The sequence below is a fragment of the Rhinoraja longicauda genome, chromosome 2 (genome assembly GCF_053455715.1).
Source record: "Rhinoraja longicauda isolate Sanriku21f chromosome 2, sRhiLon1.1, whole genome shotgun sequence".
Lineage (NCBI taxonomy): Eukaryota > Metazoa > Chordata > Chondrichthyes > Rajiformes > Arhynchobatidae > Rhinoraja > Rhinoraja longicauda.
The window spans coordinates 29,168,299-29,187,221 of record NC_135954.1 but is presented as its reverse complement, the minus strand read 5'-3'; the positions used below and the strand labels follow the sequence as shown (position 1 = coordinate 29,187,221).

General features: G+C 41.6%; 1 protein-coding gene across 6 annotated transcripts in view; it reads right to left on the bottom strand.

The window, feature by feature from the left end:
- Window positions 1–18,923, bottom strand: part of c2h10orf67 (chromosome 2 C10orf67 homolog) — a 131,672-nt gene that overhangs the window by 79,481 nt on the left and 33,268 nt on the right. For all 6 annotated transcript variants that reach the window (XM_078416297.1, XM_078416305.1, XM_078416267.1 and 3 more), the window contains exons 6-8: window positions 9,668–9,806; window positions 8,385–8,443; window positions 8,010–8,075 (exon numbers count right to left, since the gene is read on the bottom strand). In XM_078416297.1, the coding sequence (XP_078272423.1) occupies window positions 8,010–8,075; window positions 8,385–8,443; window positions 9,668–9,806 (264 nt within the window). The remainder of the gene's footprint in view (window positions 1–8,009; window positions 8,076–8,384; window positions 8,444–9,667; window positions 9,807–18,923) is intronic.

Genomic DNA, 18,923 nt, shown 5'->3' with positions numbered 1-18,923 from the left:
AAAGGTTAACTAATCTATCCATGGATTCACTCTCCACTCCAACCATATTTGCTGTCTACGATATCACCTACTTTAGTATAATCTGCAATCGTGCCTTCTACATTCTCATCCAAATAGTTGATATAAATCACAAGTAGAAATGGGCCCAGCACTGATCCCTGAGGCATACCACTAGTCACAGGCCTCCAATCCGAAAAACAACCTCCACCATCACTCTCTGCTACCTTCCATGATACAAATTCACTGTCCTGTCAGATACCATTCCAATGCCATCTAACCTTCCAGAGCAGCCTACTATGCAGAACCTTATCAAATGGCTTGCTGAAGTCCATATGGACAATGTCTACATTTTATCCTCATACACCTTTTTGGTTACTTCTTCAAAAATCTCAATCAGATCCCTAAGACGCTTTTACGGACATTTGACTATAATTGTTGCGTTATAATGTTGAGAACTATATTTTGCACTCTATACCTTTCCCTTCATTCTACCTATTGTACTTGAGTTTGGGTTGATTGCATTTAAGTATACTATTATCAGATTTGTTTGGATAGCATGCAAAACAAAGCTTTTCATTGTACCTTGGTATGCATGTTAGAATTAACCTTAACCTAAAAGCAGCAAGGTATTACCTCTGTCTACAATTTGAACATTGACCATCTGCATAATGGAAACCTGATGATTTTCCCTTGACACCCAACAAGACTACTATTAATCTTCCTCGAGCTGCAACATCCTGGGAATGTGTAGGAAGGAATTGCAGATGCTGGTTTATACCGTAGACACAAAATGCTGGAGTAACTGAGTAACTTAGCGGGTCAAGCAGCACCTCTGGAGAAAAGGAATAGGTGACGTTTCGGATTGAGACTCTTCTTCAGACTGAGAATCAAGGGAATGGGGAAACCAGAGGTATGAAAAGGTTCAAAACAAATTAGAGCCGAGGCCAAGGAAAGATAAAGCCCACAATGGTCTATTGTGGAAAAGGTGATAACGAAGGGGTACGAACAGTGAAATTAGCAGGAGAACTCGGGTGGGGGAGGGATAGAGAGAGAATGCAAGGGTTACTAGAAATTTGCGAAATTAATATTCATACTGCTGGGTTGCAAGTTGCCCAACCGAAATATGAGGTGCTGATCCTACAAATTGTGTGGGGCCTCACTCTGACAGCGGAGGAGGCCCAGGCCAGAAAGGTTGGGATGGGAATGGGAGTTAAAATTTTGGCAACCTGTTACACATCCTGGGAATCATTAGTTTAAAAAAAACATGACGTTGACATTTAATTACTGTGATAAAGACAGGAAATGCAAGAATAACATTTTGTGCACGATCAAGTCCAGTAAAGTTCGATTAAAGATAGTCCAAGGATCTCCAATGAGGTAGATGGTAGGTCAGAACTGCTACTTGGTGATAGGATGGTTCAGTTGCCTGATAACAGCTGGAAAGGAACTGTCCCTGAATCTGGAGGAATGCATTTTCACTCTCTTGCCTGATGGGATAATCTTGCCTAATGATGGATAATCATAATGGCACTATCTTACCTATAGCCCACATTACACTTAATCATCTTATTTTTCTTAATATAATCAGTAAGAACTTTTAGTGTTATTCAGTTAACAGCATGACAAAGCAGGCACTTGCAACTATAGGCACTCAAACCCAGTGTAAAATAATGGAATTTAGCATCAAGCATAAATGAAAAAAAATCTACAAGGTAATAAAAACTTGATAACATTAGACATGGAGGATACAAATTATCCTGCTCATTTTTCAAAGTGTACATTTACCCTCAAGGAAAGATTATCCAGCTAATTATCTGTTAATGAAAATTACACCTGAACAGACTATTAATAACCTTAGAAGTCATAATTAGATTTACTTGGGGTAGTTTTCTAAAAAGTAATTTAAATTTTAGGTATTACACTAAGTTGAGAAATTTTCTAAACTATAGTAAATACAAATATTTAAGAGTCAATTCAATGTATTTAGTACTGAATTATTTGTACAAGTGATCTGTGTTGAGATCAGAGACATTTCTAATTTAAATTAATGACCTAGATACAGAAACAAAATGCAAATTTGTTAAAATCACAGATGAATGTAAACTAAACAGCACAATGGAGTTTAAATAGATATGTCAGAAATAATTAATGCAATGAACAATAGGGGATTATTGCGGATTGTGCAGTGTCACAGGACCAAGTCAAATGGAAACTTTTTAGAAAGGTACAGTGATAATCATGGATGATTTTAACCTAAACATAGAACAAAAAATCAGATGGACATAGATGACCTGGATTAGGGTTTGATGACGTGTTCTTTTGAAGTAGTTTCTTGGAATCATATATTCTGGAGTCCCAAGAGCAGGCTCGAGTGGAAATGGTATTGTGCAATGAAATAGGATTAATTAATGTAAAGTTTGCTGGGCTAATTCCAGGAATAGGCTGGGTGTCTTCTGAAGAGCATTGAACAAAATTTTACCAACCGGAATTTAGAAGAGTGAGAGGGCACTTGACCGAAACAGACTTATCAAAGTGGATAGTGAAGTAATGTTTCTCTTCAGAGAAAATCTATGAATTTATAAATCAATAAATGTCACATTTTTAAGGACAGAATGAATTGGAGAATATTTTGTTCTGTACTACAATGCAAATATGTCTCATTTAAACATTTACCTAAATTTTAACTAAATTGGGATCATTCAGATTTTAATTGTACTTTGACCAAAAACCAGGCTAATTTTAAATTATCATCATTTTCAGGTTACATCTGAGAAACATACATCACTTTAGACTGTTATAACAAGGTAGAACACCTGTTGCGAGCTGTACATGTTCCATTTGGATTAGGTTGAAGAAAATTATTTTCCATCACTAGTGTTAAATTTACTTGATGGAACTGCTGTACACTATCATGTAATCCCAAGATTTGGTTCCACAGAATACATTGCACAGTTTATACCATATTGCACATGTAATGCAAGTGACTGAGAGGAATTTCTATCCCCGTAAGTGTAGATTAGTGTAGTGGTGTCACTCATGTTATGTGTCATGCTTTTGTAGTTACGCCCCTTTAGCTTTTGAGTGACCACTGCTTGTGAGATTCGGGTTAGGGTAAGTGGAAGGTGCAGGCGTGAGGTCGTGCTTGCTATGTAGTTAATAAAGTCTGGATCATTATCCAGGTGTAAGGCTTCTGTTATTATACGGTCAGCACAACATGGTGTCAGACGTGTACGGACTTACTCCAAATTCTATTGTTTTCCTCTTGTTTTTATCTTAGTTTGTTATTTTTCCACTGTGTGCGATGGCTTTTGCTCTCAGGAAACCGGAGATCTTGGTGTTTGATGCAGATCTCGAGGAACGGTGGCGTGTTTTTGAAGAGGATTTTTCAATCTACATTGATTTTCTCAGCAGCCCCACTTTCAGCGGAGTGATTTCGAAGTTATGTCGCCACTGTTCAGTCCACGGACCCCCGGACAAACTGCTAACTGACAATGGCAGTCAATTCACCAGCCAACAATTCAGGGAGTTCGCTAGACACTGGAATTTCTGCCACATCACCAGCAGCCCAGAATATCCCCAGTCTAACGGGCTGGCTGAACGGGCTGTTAAAGTGCTAAACAGCTCATGGAATGTTCCTACAGAGCAAAATCGAACATATTCCTGGATCTGCTTAACTTACGCAACATCTCCCGTGACCCCATCTTGGGTTCACCCGCTCAACGTTTATTGTCAAGGCAAACCCGTGCCACAGTGCCTGTAGCCAATCAGGCTTTAGTCCCACAAGTGTTTCCACCGGAGGAGGTTCAATCCAGGTTGCAACAGAAGCGTGACATTCAAAAACGATGGTTTGACAAGACAAGTAGGCCACTGCCACCGCTGACCAAAGGGCAGGCGGTCCGCTTACAGACTGACAGAGGCCATGACCGTATCGGAGTAATTTCTGGAATTGCTTCGGAGCCATGCTCATATATCGTTGGTGCCAATGGCGGTACCTACCGACGTAACAGGCAACATATCCTGCCTGTGAACGAGCCAGTTCCTCCTCCGTGTAATCCAGATCGTACAAGTTCACTTCCGTTTGCGCCTAGTGGCACTCGCATGCTTTTGCCAGCACAACAGTCCATGTCTGCAACAGCTCCTCTGCCTGTTCCATCTTCGCCTCCATATTCATCGCCTGTTCCACAGTTTGCTGCTTCGTCTCCAGGGACGTTGATTCAGTCTCCCTCGCCTGTGGAATCACCTGCTCTCTCCCCGGATAAGAAGAATGGAGATGGTCACTATCGTACACGTGCTGGTCGTGTTTGCAGGCCGGTTGTGAAGTATCCGGACTATGTTTAACTTTCCTCCAGTTTGTCACCGATTGTTATACATGATGTGCTTGGTTTATGGGTCTGTATCGTTGTGGATTCTTTAAGAGGGGGGGGTGTAGATTAGTGTAATGGTGTCACTCATGTTACGTGTCATGCTTTTGTAGTTACGCCCCTTTAGCTTTTGAGTGACCACTGCTTGTGAGATTCGGGTTAGGGTAAGTGGAACGTGCAGACGTGAGGTCAACACAACAGTAAGTATAACGTCAATTAAGGAAATCAGAAAAGTTAAAAGTCAAGCAGTCCTGCTTGTCAGGTTACATGGACTGCCTTTGGTGTTTTCTTTTGAATGGAATAATGCAATTGTATGATCAATTAAATAGACTCTGAGTATTTTATAGTAAAAGAGTCATAGGGTTGTACAACATGGAGACAGGTCCTTTGGCCCACCTTGTCCATGTGAACAAGTTGGCATATTGGGGTAGTTCCATTTGCCTCCATTTGGTCCATAGCTCTTGGAACCTTTCCTATCCATGTATCTGTCCAAATGTTTTTTTTAAAGTCATAATTATATCCACTTCTATAGAGTACTCCGGCAGCTCATTCCAGATGTGGACTATCCTCTGAGTGAAAAAGATGCCCCTGATGTCCCTCTTAAATCTCTCCACTCTCATCTTATGCCCTCCAGCCCTTTAGAATCCTTTACCCTTGGAAACAGACCATGAGTGTTCACTTTATAGATGCCCCTCATGGTCTTGTACAACTCAATAAAGTTGTCTCTCAGCCTTCTCCACTCCAAAGAAAAAGATTCTAGCCTATCTAACCTCTCCTACAACACAGTTAACATCCTGATTAATCTCATCTGCACCTTAAATGATCTTGTTGTAAACTTAGATATGGTTCCTCACTGTCTATTATGCCGTGTATTTTGGTGTAATCTACAGATTGTCTGACAATGTTAAATACATTGTCATGCAAATCATGAATGTATATAACAAATAGCAGAAGACCTGCGGTATTCCACTGGTCACAGGTTTCCAATTAGAAAAAACAACCCTGCACAACTACCCCTGACTCCTTTTTCCAACCTTCTAGCATGTCATCCCACTGGGCAACCAGAACTGCACTTAGTACTTCAAGTGCACTTAATACTATAACTTGTACCGCTGCATCATGATATGCCAACTTTTGCACTTAATATCCTTCTTAATGAAGGCAAGTGTCCCAAATGCCTTGTTTACCACAGTTTTTTTCTTTTCCTTGCTCCCCCTACTACAATCCATCTGAAGAGGGGTCCCAACCCGAAACATCACATTTTCTCCAGAGTTAATTTCCACTTAACATTCCCTGACCCGCCTTACCATCTCTAGATCTTGTTGTAAACAAAGATATGCTTCCTCATTATCTATTAAACAGGGAAGGTGGCTCAACCATGGCTAACGAGGGAAATTACGGATAATGTTAAATCCAAGACTTCACCGTGCAGCAGTTTTCAAGGGTAAATCACTTAACTGTCAACTGCTGCAGGGTCCAGACCTAACAAACTCACTCATCGGAGTTCTCATCAGATTCAGACAAGAGCCGGTGGCTTTGATGGCGGATATCAAGGCAATGTTTCATCAGGTCAAGGTAGCGGAAAAGCATGTCGACTATCTGCGATTTCTGTGGTGGCCAGATGGTGATGCACAACAAGATCTCGTTGAATATCGGATGAAGGTACATGTCTTTGGTGCAGCATCATCACCGAGTTGTGCAAACTTTGCATTGAGGAAGACCGCCGAGGACAATAAAGCTCACTTTCCAGAAGAAGTGACAAACACAGTAAAGAACAATTTCTAAGTGGACAATTGTTTAAAATCCATGTCTACGGAACAGGAAGCAATCCAAATGGTAAAACATCTGACTTCCCTCTGCAACAAAGGAGGATTCATGCTATCGAAATGGATCAGCAACAGCTGGGCTGTATTGGAAACCATTCCACTAGATAACAGAGCCAAGGAGACCTGGGAGTTGGATTTGGACAAAGCCAATCTGTCTATGGAGAGAGCACTGGGATTGCACTGGTGTGTTGAAACAGATGTGTTCAAGTTCAGAATCTCGATTCAGGAACGACCATGTACAAGGCAGGGCATCCTATCTGTGCTTGGTTCTGTTTATGACTCTTTGGGATTTCTTGCACCATTTACACTACCAGCCAAGTTAATTTTGCAGGGTCTCTGTAAGAAGAAACTTGGATGCAATGAGAGTATAACGCAAATCTTTTCTCAGCGATGGACAGAGTGGTTCGCAGATCTCGGCAAGATCCCGGAGTTCAGAGTGGACAGGTGTATGAAGCCTACAAACTTTGGTCAAATCAAATATGCACAGCTGCATCACTTTTCTGATGCAAGTGAAAGCGGTTATGGTACTGTTTCATATCTAAGACTGGAAAATGGCAACAATGAAGTACATGTTGCATTCTTAATGGAAAAGGCCAGAGTTGCACCATTGAAGCAAATGACGATTCCCAGAATGGAGCTTACTGCCGCAGCCTTAGCTGTCAGAATTGACATAATGTGCAAAAAGAACTGCAGCATAAACTGGAGGAATTCACCTTCTGGACTGACAGCATGACAGTGCTTAAGTACATCAACAATGAAACCAAACGCTTTCAAGTATTTGTAGCAAACAGGATCTCTTTTGTAAGGGATGCTACTAATGTATCACAGTGGAAATATGTTAGCACAAAGGAAAATCCTGCATGTGAAGCATCAAGAGAACTGACAGCAGACCACTTCTTAAGCTGGAAGAGAAGAAGACTGAAGAAGGTTCTGTCTAATGGGCAGAATATTGTGGACTATACGTGATGCACAAGGTTTTGTGCTTACTGTTCGACTTCAGAGAGTAAGGTGAGAAGTCTTTCGTTCTCACCTAACTACAGCTATCAATTACCTGTTTCCTTTATCCTTGTTACTTGTTTGGATATCTTTCATTCATTTGTTCTGTACCTCTCTACATCGTCTATATCTCTCGTTCCCATTTCCTGTGACTTTCAGTCTGAAATAGGGTCTTGACCCGAAACGTCACCCATTCCTTCTCTCCTGAGATACTGCCTGACCTGCTGAGTTACTCCAGTATTTTGTGAATAAATACCTTCGATTTGTACCAGCATCTGCAGTTATTTTCCTACACTGCTATAGGAAGGATGACATTAAGCTGGAAATAGTGCAGAGAGATGTGGTTTGAAAAAAAAGTACTGTAATAATCATGAGTGACTTCAATCTTCATATAACCTGGACAAATCAAGTTGGCAAAGGTAATCTTGAACATGTGTTCATTGAGTATATATGAAACAGTTTCTTAGATGATAGATTAAGGAACAATTGTGGTGTCATAGGCATTTATGTCATAAAATGTGCATAAGTCTTAAATGGAGAAATGGAAAAATGCAAGCTGCCATGGTTTACACTGACTGAATAGCATGCAACAAAAGCTTTTCACTGTACCTTGGTACACTAAACTAAACAAGCAATGGTTTTATTCTATGCTTACAGAAGCAAAGTTTTCAGATAAACATCAGAGAAGTATGTATTAACATTTGAATTAAACAATTCTTAAATTTCATAAATAAATATATAAATATAAATATCACATAGTATAAAATTTATTGAAGCCATATTGCCTTCATTATGATCATCAATAAAACAATGACAATTTACTCACCATTTCTTTCCCTCTCTTTATTTCATCATCTAATGTTCTTTTCAAATTCGTTTCAGATTGAACTAACTAAAGGAGAAGAATATAAGCAAATATTTTGGCATCCAACTCAGTAGCAGGGAATAACTATTCTTATCATTTACATCTCAGCAGATCACTTACATTTTAGTGGCGATAAATCAGTAAATGTCTTCCGTTCATTGATTGTTACTACATCAGTCTACATTATATTTCACTTTAAATTACATCAGAATGCAATTGTATATGCTTATATTTGTTAAAACAATCAAACATATCTTTCAAATCTATTTATTGCATCTTTCATAGGATTCATACCTCAAAGTGAACTAACAAAAATGTATACTTGAGAAACAATACCTTTTGCATGCTGTGGACAATGCCATCAGTTTTCTGTTTTAGTGAGTCAAGTTCCCTTTCTGAAAATAAAGAAGAGCAGATTGTGAAAATCAGATCTTCAAATGTCTGTGTTCCTTCTCAGCGCTGAAGGTCAAACTCCATAGCCTACTGGAATCCATAGTGGATGGAGGACCTGGCAGGACACTAACCCTAAACATTACCCTTGACCTTCATTGCTTTGCCCCTGCTGTTTAGCCGGCTGGTCTAATGGATATTAGGTAGTAGTTCAAGGACCAAGTGTGGCTGTGTGCCCAGCCCATGAACGTCGTTGTCTGTTAGTCACAGCCAATACAAAGTGCTTTAGCAGGTGGTTCTTTATCTATTCAAAGCACTTCTCATCAAAAACAAGACACACCATTAAATTAGCTCACAAGCAGCAATAAGTAATACGGTATCTGTCAAATACAACTTAATATTTTCTTGTACTATATCTAATCAATTAAAGTACAAAGAAAATTTTTGTACTTCATTTTCAATTGAACAGAGTGAAGCACTCAATTAATATGTTTACAGACAGCAAGCAACAATTTGTTGCAAAAAAGAGGAGCTCTCAGAACACCTATGTCATTCAAGTTACGATAAAATGTTAGCCAAATTACATTATGTATGAATGAAGATTTTCATTAAATTTCAAATCTTTGCTGTATCATCGCACAATGTATAAACTGTGATGTATTTCTTCTGGGTAGCACCTTTTGATGGATTTGTTCCACCTCATCCATTTGTTGAAATTAGCTGAATCTCTGGAATAAACAATATTTTTATATCTGTCAAGGCTAAAAATAATAAAGCAACAGAATGAAAGACGAGGAAGTCTTCATATTGGCAAAGAATGTTGAGCAAATTAAATTTGATGATAATCCTTTGTATGCAATTTATCAATTTTGCTTTGATAAATTACTGAAAACTATTTTTATATTGGCTTGAGTATATTGACTTTGCTTTAGTAAGACATAATAACGATCTACATTATGATGATGCATAGACAAAAATTAAACAGTTAAACAGTTGGGTAAACTAAAGCACCTGCATCATTTGACTGGAATAAAAACACCTGTTGGAAATTTACTTCCTCAAACTTATAAAAGTGCACACCTTGCATTGATCTATACCAGACAAATCAGTGTATAGCCTTTCACTTTACTGTTAAATCGGACATCATTAAAAATAATAATTCAAGTGAGAGATTTCATGTAAATACATTATTTCTGCACTCTGAGTTTATTGCTAGAATCCTACATTACCTAATTCTCTCATTTGACTTTCTTTCAAAATAATGGATTTTGCCATTTTTTCAGTATCCTGCTTCAGGAAGTTAACTTGATTCCTCAGTTCATGATTTATTGTAATAAGATCTTCAGATTCTTTTCCTTCAAAATCGATCTGAAAAATCACAGAACTCTTTTGTTAGAACAGAAAACAAAAAGCTGAAATGGCAAGCTGTGTAGCCGATATGAAAATGATTCCACAACAGAGCTGTCATCCAACTTTCTGGCTTTTATGAATCATTTGGAATATGAATAGGAAACAAACACAAAAAAAAGAGAAATGTGCAGAGAAGAAAAAAGTAGACCCACCAAAACCGAATCTTGGTAAAAAGGCGCTAGTACATTACATACAAAGACAATAATTCATGGGGACATTTTATTGATGAGAATAATACATATCATACTGTTTGTGTGCCCTCATCATTCAGGTCTGTGTATTGTGGTAGTTGTGTCCAGGCAGGCAGCTGTGGCCCATCCACCCACATCCCCCTGTGTGCTCAAGGACTGCTGTCCGTAACTAGGCAGGCAAGGGAGTGTGTAGCCGGACAACACCAGGGGTGGCAGAGTGCAGAGCTAGGAAGGGGGCTTGTTGCCATTGTTGCCATTCCTCACTGACAGTACTGCCACAGTCATAAAGAGCACGTCACATGTCAAAGTAGTGAAGTTTTCAGGCTTGAAGCCACATGGAGTCCATCAGGTCTGCTGATATATACACAGTTGGTTTTCTACTTTGTGATGGAGCCACCCGGAGATAATTCATATTCTGAACATTAACATGGCTCTGCATGCCTGTCACGCGTAGGCTGTGCAGGCGGTTTGATACTGCTGAATATTTCACTCTAGAAAGAGGTTTTGCTCATCACTACTGTAAGGTTTTAAGTTAAACTTCTACCTAAGCAGTTACTTATCCATAAATGCTATGTAATTCTAATGTAACTTTTAAATTTCAGATAGCCCATCCTCCAAAAGAAAAGGAAACTTGCAACTAGGCATGCTAGCTTGCATTCATGAGAACAATTTGTCTCAAGCTATATTCTCAACAGAAAACATTAAACAGTAATAGTTTGTAGCAAAGAGTTCTCTATGTATGCATTATTTTTCTCTTCCAACAATTCAATGAGATTAAAGGTTAAACACCAGAAAATTATTTTAATATTATGTTGAATGATGATTACAAATTACAGTGAAATATTTACACTGGATAAAGTATCCGTTTCTGTTGACACCGCCCGTAAACTGCAAAGCACAATTGTCTTTCAAATTTTGACTTGCGCTTTGAATGAATAATCTTTACCTCTAGCTCCACCACCTGTTTTAGTTAAGAATTGCAAATAATTAACTATTCAAGTCTCCTGCAGCAATGAGGACACTCATTAGCAAGACAAACAAAGGGACGGTTTTCTGTAGCTACAGTCATCTGTTACACTTTGAGTGGCAGGTTTTGTGCTGGTGTTCGCTGCCATCTGCCCCCAGCAGCAGTCCTGAGCTTCAAAAAAAAAATTAAGAAACTTGCTACATTTAAGACAGCCAATAAGAAAGAAAACAGCTTTGGCCAAATGAGAAATATTTCACTGTGATTAATTATTGTTTCTGAGACAAGCTATTAACCTTCAGCACCATTCTTAAATGTGTATATATTTTAAATAAAGTTAAAATATGTGCTATATTCTTTTATTAACATGAGTAGTGATGTTGTATATAAATCAAAAAAGTCGTAATTCGTAAAAATATTATGCAGTAACAGTGCATAATATTTATTGGCACAATAGTTATTCAAACGGCTGACACGAATCTCTCATTGCACACCAGAGGTCTCTCTTGTAATTCAATTGCTCAATTTGCAACTTTCAGCTTGATTTCCTTTCCAAACACTAAAAGATGATGTTTGAAAACAAGATTATAAAATACAATAGCAATACTGTTTACTCCATGGAATCTCAGGCATCCTCATCAATGGACCATTTGAAAGATTTCAGTGCAACATCAAATGGTCAGCCTTGAATATATGCTCATGGTACATGGTGGTACTTAAACCCAAAACTTTCTAATTCAGAGACGAGAGTTACTGCTAGGTTAAGCAGATAATTGTAAAATGAGAAATACTAATGTCCTCTGTTGCACAAAGAAAACTAGTTAAATTCATTTTCTGTGCATTTCTAAAGGTAATGAGTTCACAAATAACAAATTCACTTATATCTTGTAGTTACAATGAGATAAAACTTATTTCTATTATTCAGTCACATTTCAGAACACATGGTTTGAATCGGATTGCGAGTTCTCAAATAAAAGTAATTAAATTAAGCAAAAACTAAACATCCTCCATGTTAATTTGCAACACTGGTGCCCCGCAAGGCTGCATTCTAGCTCCTTACTATATTCCCGACACACTCACGACTGTGCAGCAATGTTCTGCTTTAACTCCATTTACAAGTTTGCAGGTGACTTCAGCATAGCGGTCTGGACCTCAAATAATGAGACAGTGTACACGAAGGAAATCAAGCACCTTTATCTGTACTTTCACTGCGGCTGCAACACTATATTTTTCACTCTGTTTATTTTCTTGTTTGCATTATCTGATGTACTCATGCATGGTATAATTTGCCTACACAGAACACAAAACAAACATTTTCAATTGTATTAGAAGTAACAACTTGACGAGAGGAAAACTAATGGAATCATGTGGAAATAAAATCAATGGACAAAGGTATCGTATTTCCCAGGGAAGTCATTTGTGGGAGGTGGTGTAAACAGATAAAGTGAAATGGGGAAATAACGGGATTTGTCGTAGAGTGGCGTAGCAGAAAGTAGAAATTGAAAGTTTCAATATGAGGTTACAGGATTAGGGTCTGAGGAAGAAGAAAGGTAATTCTGAAAGGTATCTCAGCGGATGCAGTTCATTGGTGTGCTGCTTCTCATTTCACGGTGTTCAGTATATAGCAGGACACAGAATCTCTGACCTGCTCTCACAGCCATAATCTTTCATAGAAAACATAGAAACATAGAAAACAGGTGCAGGAGGAGGTTATTTGGCCCTTCGAGCCAGCACCGCCATTCATTAGTGAACTACAATCAGTAACCTGTGCCTGCTTTCTCCCCATATCCCTTGATTCCACCAGCACCGAGAGCTCTATCTAACTCTTTTAAATTCATCCAGTGAATTGGCCTCCACTGCCTTCTGCGGCTGAGAATTCCACAAATTCACAACTCTCTGGGTGAAAACGTTTCTTCTCACCTCAGTTTTAAATGGCCTCCCCTTTATTCTTAGACTGTGTCCTCTGGTTCTGGACTCCCCCAACATTGGAAACATTTTTCCTGCATCTAACTTGTCTAGTCCTTTTATAATTTTATATGTCTCTATAAGATCCTCTCTCATCCTTCTAAACTCCAGTGAATACAAGCCCAGTCTTTCCTATCTTTCCTCATATGACAGTCCCTCCATCCCAGGGATTAACCTCGTGAACCTACGCTGCACTGCCTCAATAGCAAGGACGTCCTTCCTCAAATTAGGAGACCAAAACTGCACACAATACTCCAGATGTGGTCTCACCAGGGCCCTATACAACTGCAGAAGGGCTTCTTTGCTCCTGTACTCAAATCCTCCCGTTATGAAGGCCAACATGCCATTAGCTTTCTTCACTGCCTGCTGAAAATGCACTTTACTTTCAGTGACTGGTGTACAAAGACACCAAAGTCTCGTTGCACATCCCCTTTACCTAATCTGACACCATTAAGATAATAATCTGCCTCCTTTTTTTTGCCGCTAAAGTGGATAACCTCACATTAATCTACATTATACTGCATCTGCCATGCATCTGCCCACTCACTCAACCTGTCCAAGTCACCCTGCAACCTCCTAACATCCTCTTCGCAGTTCACACTGCCACCCAGCTTCATCCGCAAACTTGCTAGTGTTACTTCTAATTCCATCATCCAAATTCTCCAGAGATAATTAGTCAGAGGGTAGTTAATGTGTGGAACTCATTGCCACAGAGGGCCATGGAGGCCAAGTCAGTGGATATTTTTAAGGCAGAGATAGACAAGTTCTTGATTAAAACGGATGTCAATGGGTTATGGGGAGATGGCAGGAAAATGGGATTAGGAGGCAGAGATCAGCTCTGATTGACTCGATGGACCGAATCGCCCAATTCTCCTCCTATAACTTGTGAACACATTTCTCCTCACAAAATACTTCGTAAGATCAACCTAACCAATCTTGAAGAAGAGTCCTGACCCGAAACATCACCTAACTATTTTCTCCAGAGATAATAGACAATAGGTGCAGGAGTAGGCCATTCGACCCTTCTAAGCAGATTATTAATCGCCATTTGGATAATAATTCCTTTAAATTTATTTTTCAATATGGAGGCATTAAGGCAGACCTTTCCTAATTGTCCTTTGGAAATCTTGAACCTCTGCCATGCACATAGGATCTGATCCACTTTCTGGAGAACAGAATGGCTGCCTCTTGCTTCGATGATCGCTCAGAGAAATTAATATTGTGACTTTAAGGGCACAGAGGGAAATAGCCTCTGCTGTGGAGTGAAAGAGGCCTGAAGATGTGGCTGGAGACTCCTGGAGAGATTAGCAGAAGGAATAAATGTCACACTCATAGATTCAGCAAAGAAGGTAGTTTAATAAGCAAATCAGTGAAGGAAAAGTAAAAAAAGTTCACTGATATTATGGTACATGCATGGCTCCAACCTTTTTACTCTGGTTTCTCTGAACCATCCCAACACATTTAGAGCCGAGGCTCTATAAGGTGCTGGTCAGGCAGCATTTGGAGTACTGTGAGCAAATTTGGGCCCCATATCCGAGGAAGGATGTGCTGGCACTGAAGAGGGTCCAGAGGAGGTTGACAAGAATAATTCCAGGAATGAGTGGGTCAGCATATGATGAGCTTTTGACAGCACTGCACCTCTACTCGCTGGAGTTTAGAAGGTTGAAGGGGGACCTGATTGAAACTCGCAGAATAATGAAAGGCAAAGATATAGAGTGGATGTGGAAAGCATGTTTCCATTGACGGGAGAGTCTAGGACCAGAGGTCAGAGCCTCAGAATTAAACGGCGCTCTTTTAGACAGGAGGTGAGAAGGAACTTCTTTAGTCAGAGGGAAGTTAATCTGTGGAACTCATTGCCACAGAGGGCCATGGAGGCCAAGTCAGTGGATATTTTTAAGGCAGAGATAGACAAGTTCTTGATTAAAACGGATGTCAATGGGTTATGGGGAGATGGCAGGAAAATGGGATTAGGAGGCAGAGATCAGCTCTGATTGACTCGATGGGCCGAATCGCCCAATTCTCCTCCTATAACTTGTGAACACATTTCTCCTCACAATATACTTCGTAAGATCAACCTAACCAATCTTGAAGAAGAGTCCTGACCCGAAACATCACCTAACTATTTTCTCCAGAGATAATAGACAATAGGTGCAGGAGTAGGCCATTCGGCCCTTCGAGCCAGCACCACGATTCAATGTGATCCAGGCTGATCATTCCCAATCAGTACCCCGTTCCTGCCTCCTCTATCCTTAAGAGCTCTATTTAGCTCTCTCTTGAATGCATTCAGAGACTTGGCCTCCACTGCCTTCTGAGGCTGTGAATTCCACAGATTTACAACTCTCTGACTGAAAATGTTTTTCCTCATCTCCGTTCTAAATGGCCTTCCCCTTATTCTTAAACTGTGGCCCCTGGTTCTAGACTCACCCAACGTTGGGAACATATTTCCTGCCTCTAACATGTCCAACCCCTTAATAATCTTATATGTTTCGATAAAATCCCCTCTCATCCTTCTACATTCCAGTGTATACAAGCCTAGTCGCTCCAGTCTTTCAATATACGACAGTCTTGCCATTCCGGGAATTAACTGAGTAAACCTACGCCGCACGCCCTCAATAGCAAGAATATCCTTCCGCAAATTTGGAGACCAAAACTGCACACAGTACTCCAGGTGCGGTCTCACTAGGGCCCTATACAACGGCAGAAGGACCTCTTTGCTCCTATACTCAACTCCTCTGGTTATGAAGGCCAACATTCCATTGGCTTTCTTCACTGCCTGCTGTACCTGCATGCTTCCTTTCAGTGACTGATGCACTAGGACACCAAGATCTCGTTGTACGTCCCCTTTTCCTAACTTGACACCATTCAGATAATAATCTGCCTTCTTGTGGCGCGTCGAAAGAGGCCCGAAATAAAGGCGAGGAGCCGGGTATTTCGGGAGGTTTGATTTTATTACAGTTATCAGACCGGTCAAGTCTGCTGGAATGACTTTGCGCCCAAAACCTCGTCCTTATATCCGTAGCAAAGGACCGCCCCCCTGGACCGGTCCATTCCCATGCCGAGGGGTCGGTAGTGGTATGGCCCGACCCTTGGGAGCCGCCACAGGACCACCGCCCAGAACCGGAGGCACGAAACGCACTGGTGGTCGCACAACCCGACCGGACCGCGTACGAAAATCGGTCGACTAAGGGGTCGGCGGAGGCACAGTTGAAGGGACAGGTGGTGGGACCCGCAAAGGGGGACGACCTCGTGGCCGAGGCTGGGCAACCCGCACCACTGGTTGGTCAATGTCCAAGTGGGCCGGCTTCAAGCGGTCAATTGACACAGCCTCCGGCCGGCCCCCCATGTCCAAGACAAAGGTTGTCTGTCCGTGCTCCAGCACCCGGTACGGGCCCTCATACGGCCTCTGGAGTGGCGTCCGGTGGGCATCACGGTGCAGGAACACAAAGGTGCAGTCCCGGAGGGCCGATGGCACATAAGGGCGGAATGTCCCATGGCGGGACGTCGGCACAGGTGCGAGCTTGCCAACTTGCTCTCGAAGGCGCTGTAGGGTGGATGAGGGCGGTTCCTCTCGCCCCGGCAACGAGGGCACGAACTCCCTGGGCACTGTGAGCGGTGACCCGTATACGAGCTCCGCTGATGAAGAGGCCAGGTCCTCCTTGGGCGCTTCGTGGCCCCGGTTCTGGGGGGGTGGGGGGGGGGTCCTGTGGCGGCTCCCAAGGGTCGGGCCATACCACTACCGACCCCTCGGCACGGGAATGGACCGGTCCAGGGGGGCGCTCCATTGCTACGGATACAAGGACGAGGTTTTGGGCGCAAAGTCATTCCAGCAGACTTGACCGGTCTGATAACTGTAATAAAACCAAACCTCCCGAAATACCCGGCTCCTCGCCTTTATTTCGGGCCTCTTTCGACGCGCCACATTCTTATTCTTACCACCAAAGTGGATAACCTCACACTTATCCACATTAAACTGCATCTGCCATGCATCCGCCCACTCACACAACCTGTCCAAGTCACCCTGCAACCTCATAGCATCTTCCTCACAGCTCACACTGCCACCCAGCTTTGTATCATCTGCAAATTTGCTAATGTTACTTTTAATCCCTTCATCCAAGTCATTAATGCATATTGTAAATAGCAGCGGTCCCAGCACCGAGCCTTGCGGTACCCCACTAGTCACTGCCTGCCATTCTGAAAGGGACCCATTTATCCCCACACTTTGTTTTCTGTCCTTCAACCAATTTTCTATCCATGTCAGTACCCTACCCTCAATACCATGTGCTCTAATTTTGCCCACTAATCTCCTATGTGGGACCTTGTCAAAGGCTTTCTGAAAGTCGAGGTATACCACATCCACCGGCTCTCCCCTGTCAATTTTCCTAGTTACAACCTCAAAAAATTCCAGAAAATTAGTCAAGCATGATTTCCCCTTCGTAAATCCATGCTGGCTCGGAACAATCCTGTTACTGCTATCCAAATGCTCCGCAATTTTGTCTTTTATAATTGACTCCAGCATCTTCCCCACCACTGATGTCAGACTAACTGGTCTATAATTTTCTGTATTCTCTCTCCCTCCTTTCTTAAAAAGTGGGATAACATTAGCTACCCTCCAATCCACAGGAGCTGATCCTGAATCTATAGAACATTGGAAAATGATCACCAATGCGTCCACAATTTCTAGAGCCACCTCCTTAAGTACCCTGGAATGCAGACCATCAGGCCCTGGGCATTTATCAGCCTTCATTCCCATCAGTCTACCCAACACCATTTCCTGCCTAATGTGAATCTCCTTCAGTTCCTGTCACCCTAGGATCTCTGGCCACTAGAACATCTGGGAGATTCATGGTGCACCAGTCATTGAAAGCAAGCATGCAGGTGCAGCAGGCAGTGAAGAAAGCGAGTGGTATGTTGGCATTCATAGCAAGAGGATTTGAGTTTAGGAGCAGGGAGGTTCTGCTGCTGTTGTACAGGGCCTTGGTGAGACCGCACCTGGGGTATTGTGTGCAGTTTTGGTCTCCTAACCTGAGGAAAGACGTTCTTGCCTTAGAGGGAGTACAGAGAAGGTTCACCAGATTAATCCCTGGGATGGCGGGACTTGCATATGAGGAAAGACTGGATAGACTGGGCTTGTACTCGCTGGAATTTAGAAGACTGAGGGGGGATCTTATAGAAACATATAAAATTCTTAAGGGGTTGAAGAGGCTAGATGCGGGAAGATTGTTCCCGATGTTGGGGGAATCCAGAACCAGGGGTCACAGCTTAAGGATAAGGGGGACATCTTTTAGGACCGAGATGAGAAAACATTTCTTCACACAGAGAGTGGTGAGTCTGTGGAATTCTCTGCCACAGAAGGTAGTTGAGGCCAGTTCATTGGCTATATTTAAGAGGGAGTTAGATGTGGCCCTTTTTGCTAAAGGGATCAGGGGGTATGGAGAGAAGGCAGGTACAGGCTACTGAGCTGGATGATCAGCCATGATCATATTGAATGGCGGTGCAGGCTCGAAGGGCCGAATGGCCTACTCCTGCACCTATTTTCTATGTTTCTATTGTTTGTATCTTCCTTAGTGAAGACAGATCCAAAGTACCGGTTCAATTCGTCTGCCATTTCCTTGTTCTCCATAATAAACTCCCCTGCTTCTGACTTCAAGGGACCCACATTTGCCTAGACTATCTTTTTCCTCTTCACATACCTAAAAAAGCTTTTACTATCCTCCTTTATAATATTGGCTAGCTTACCCTCGTACCTCATCTTTTCTCCCCGTATTGCCTTTTTAGTTATCTTCTGTTGCTCTTTAAAAGATTCCCAATCCTCTTGCTTCCCACTCTTCTTTGCTATGATATACTTCTCCTTTATTTTTATGCTGTCCTTGACTGCCCTTGTCAGCCACGGGTGCGTCTTACTCCCCTTAGAATCTTTCCTCCTCTTTGGGATAAATTGATCCTGCAACTTCTGCA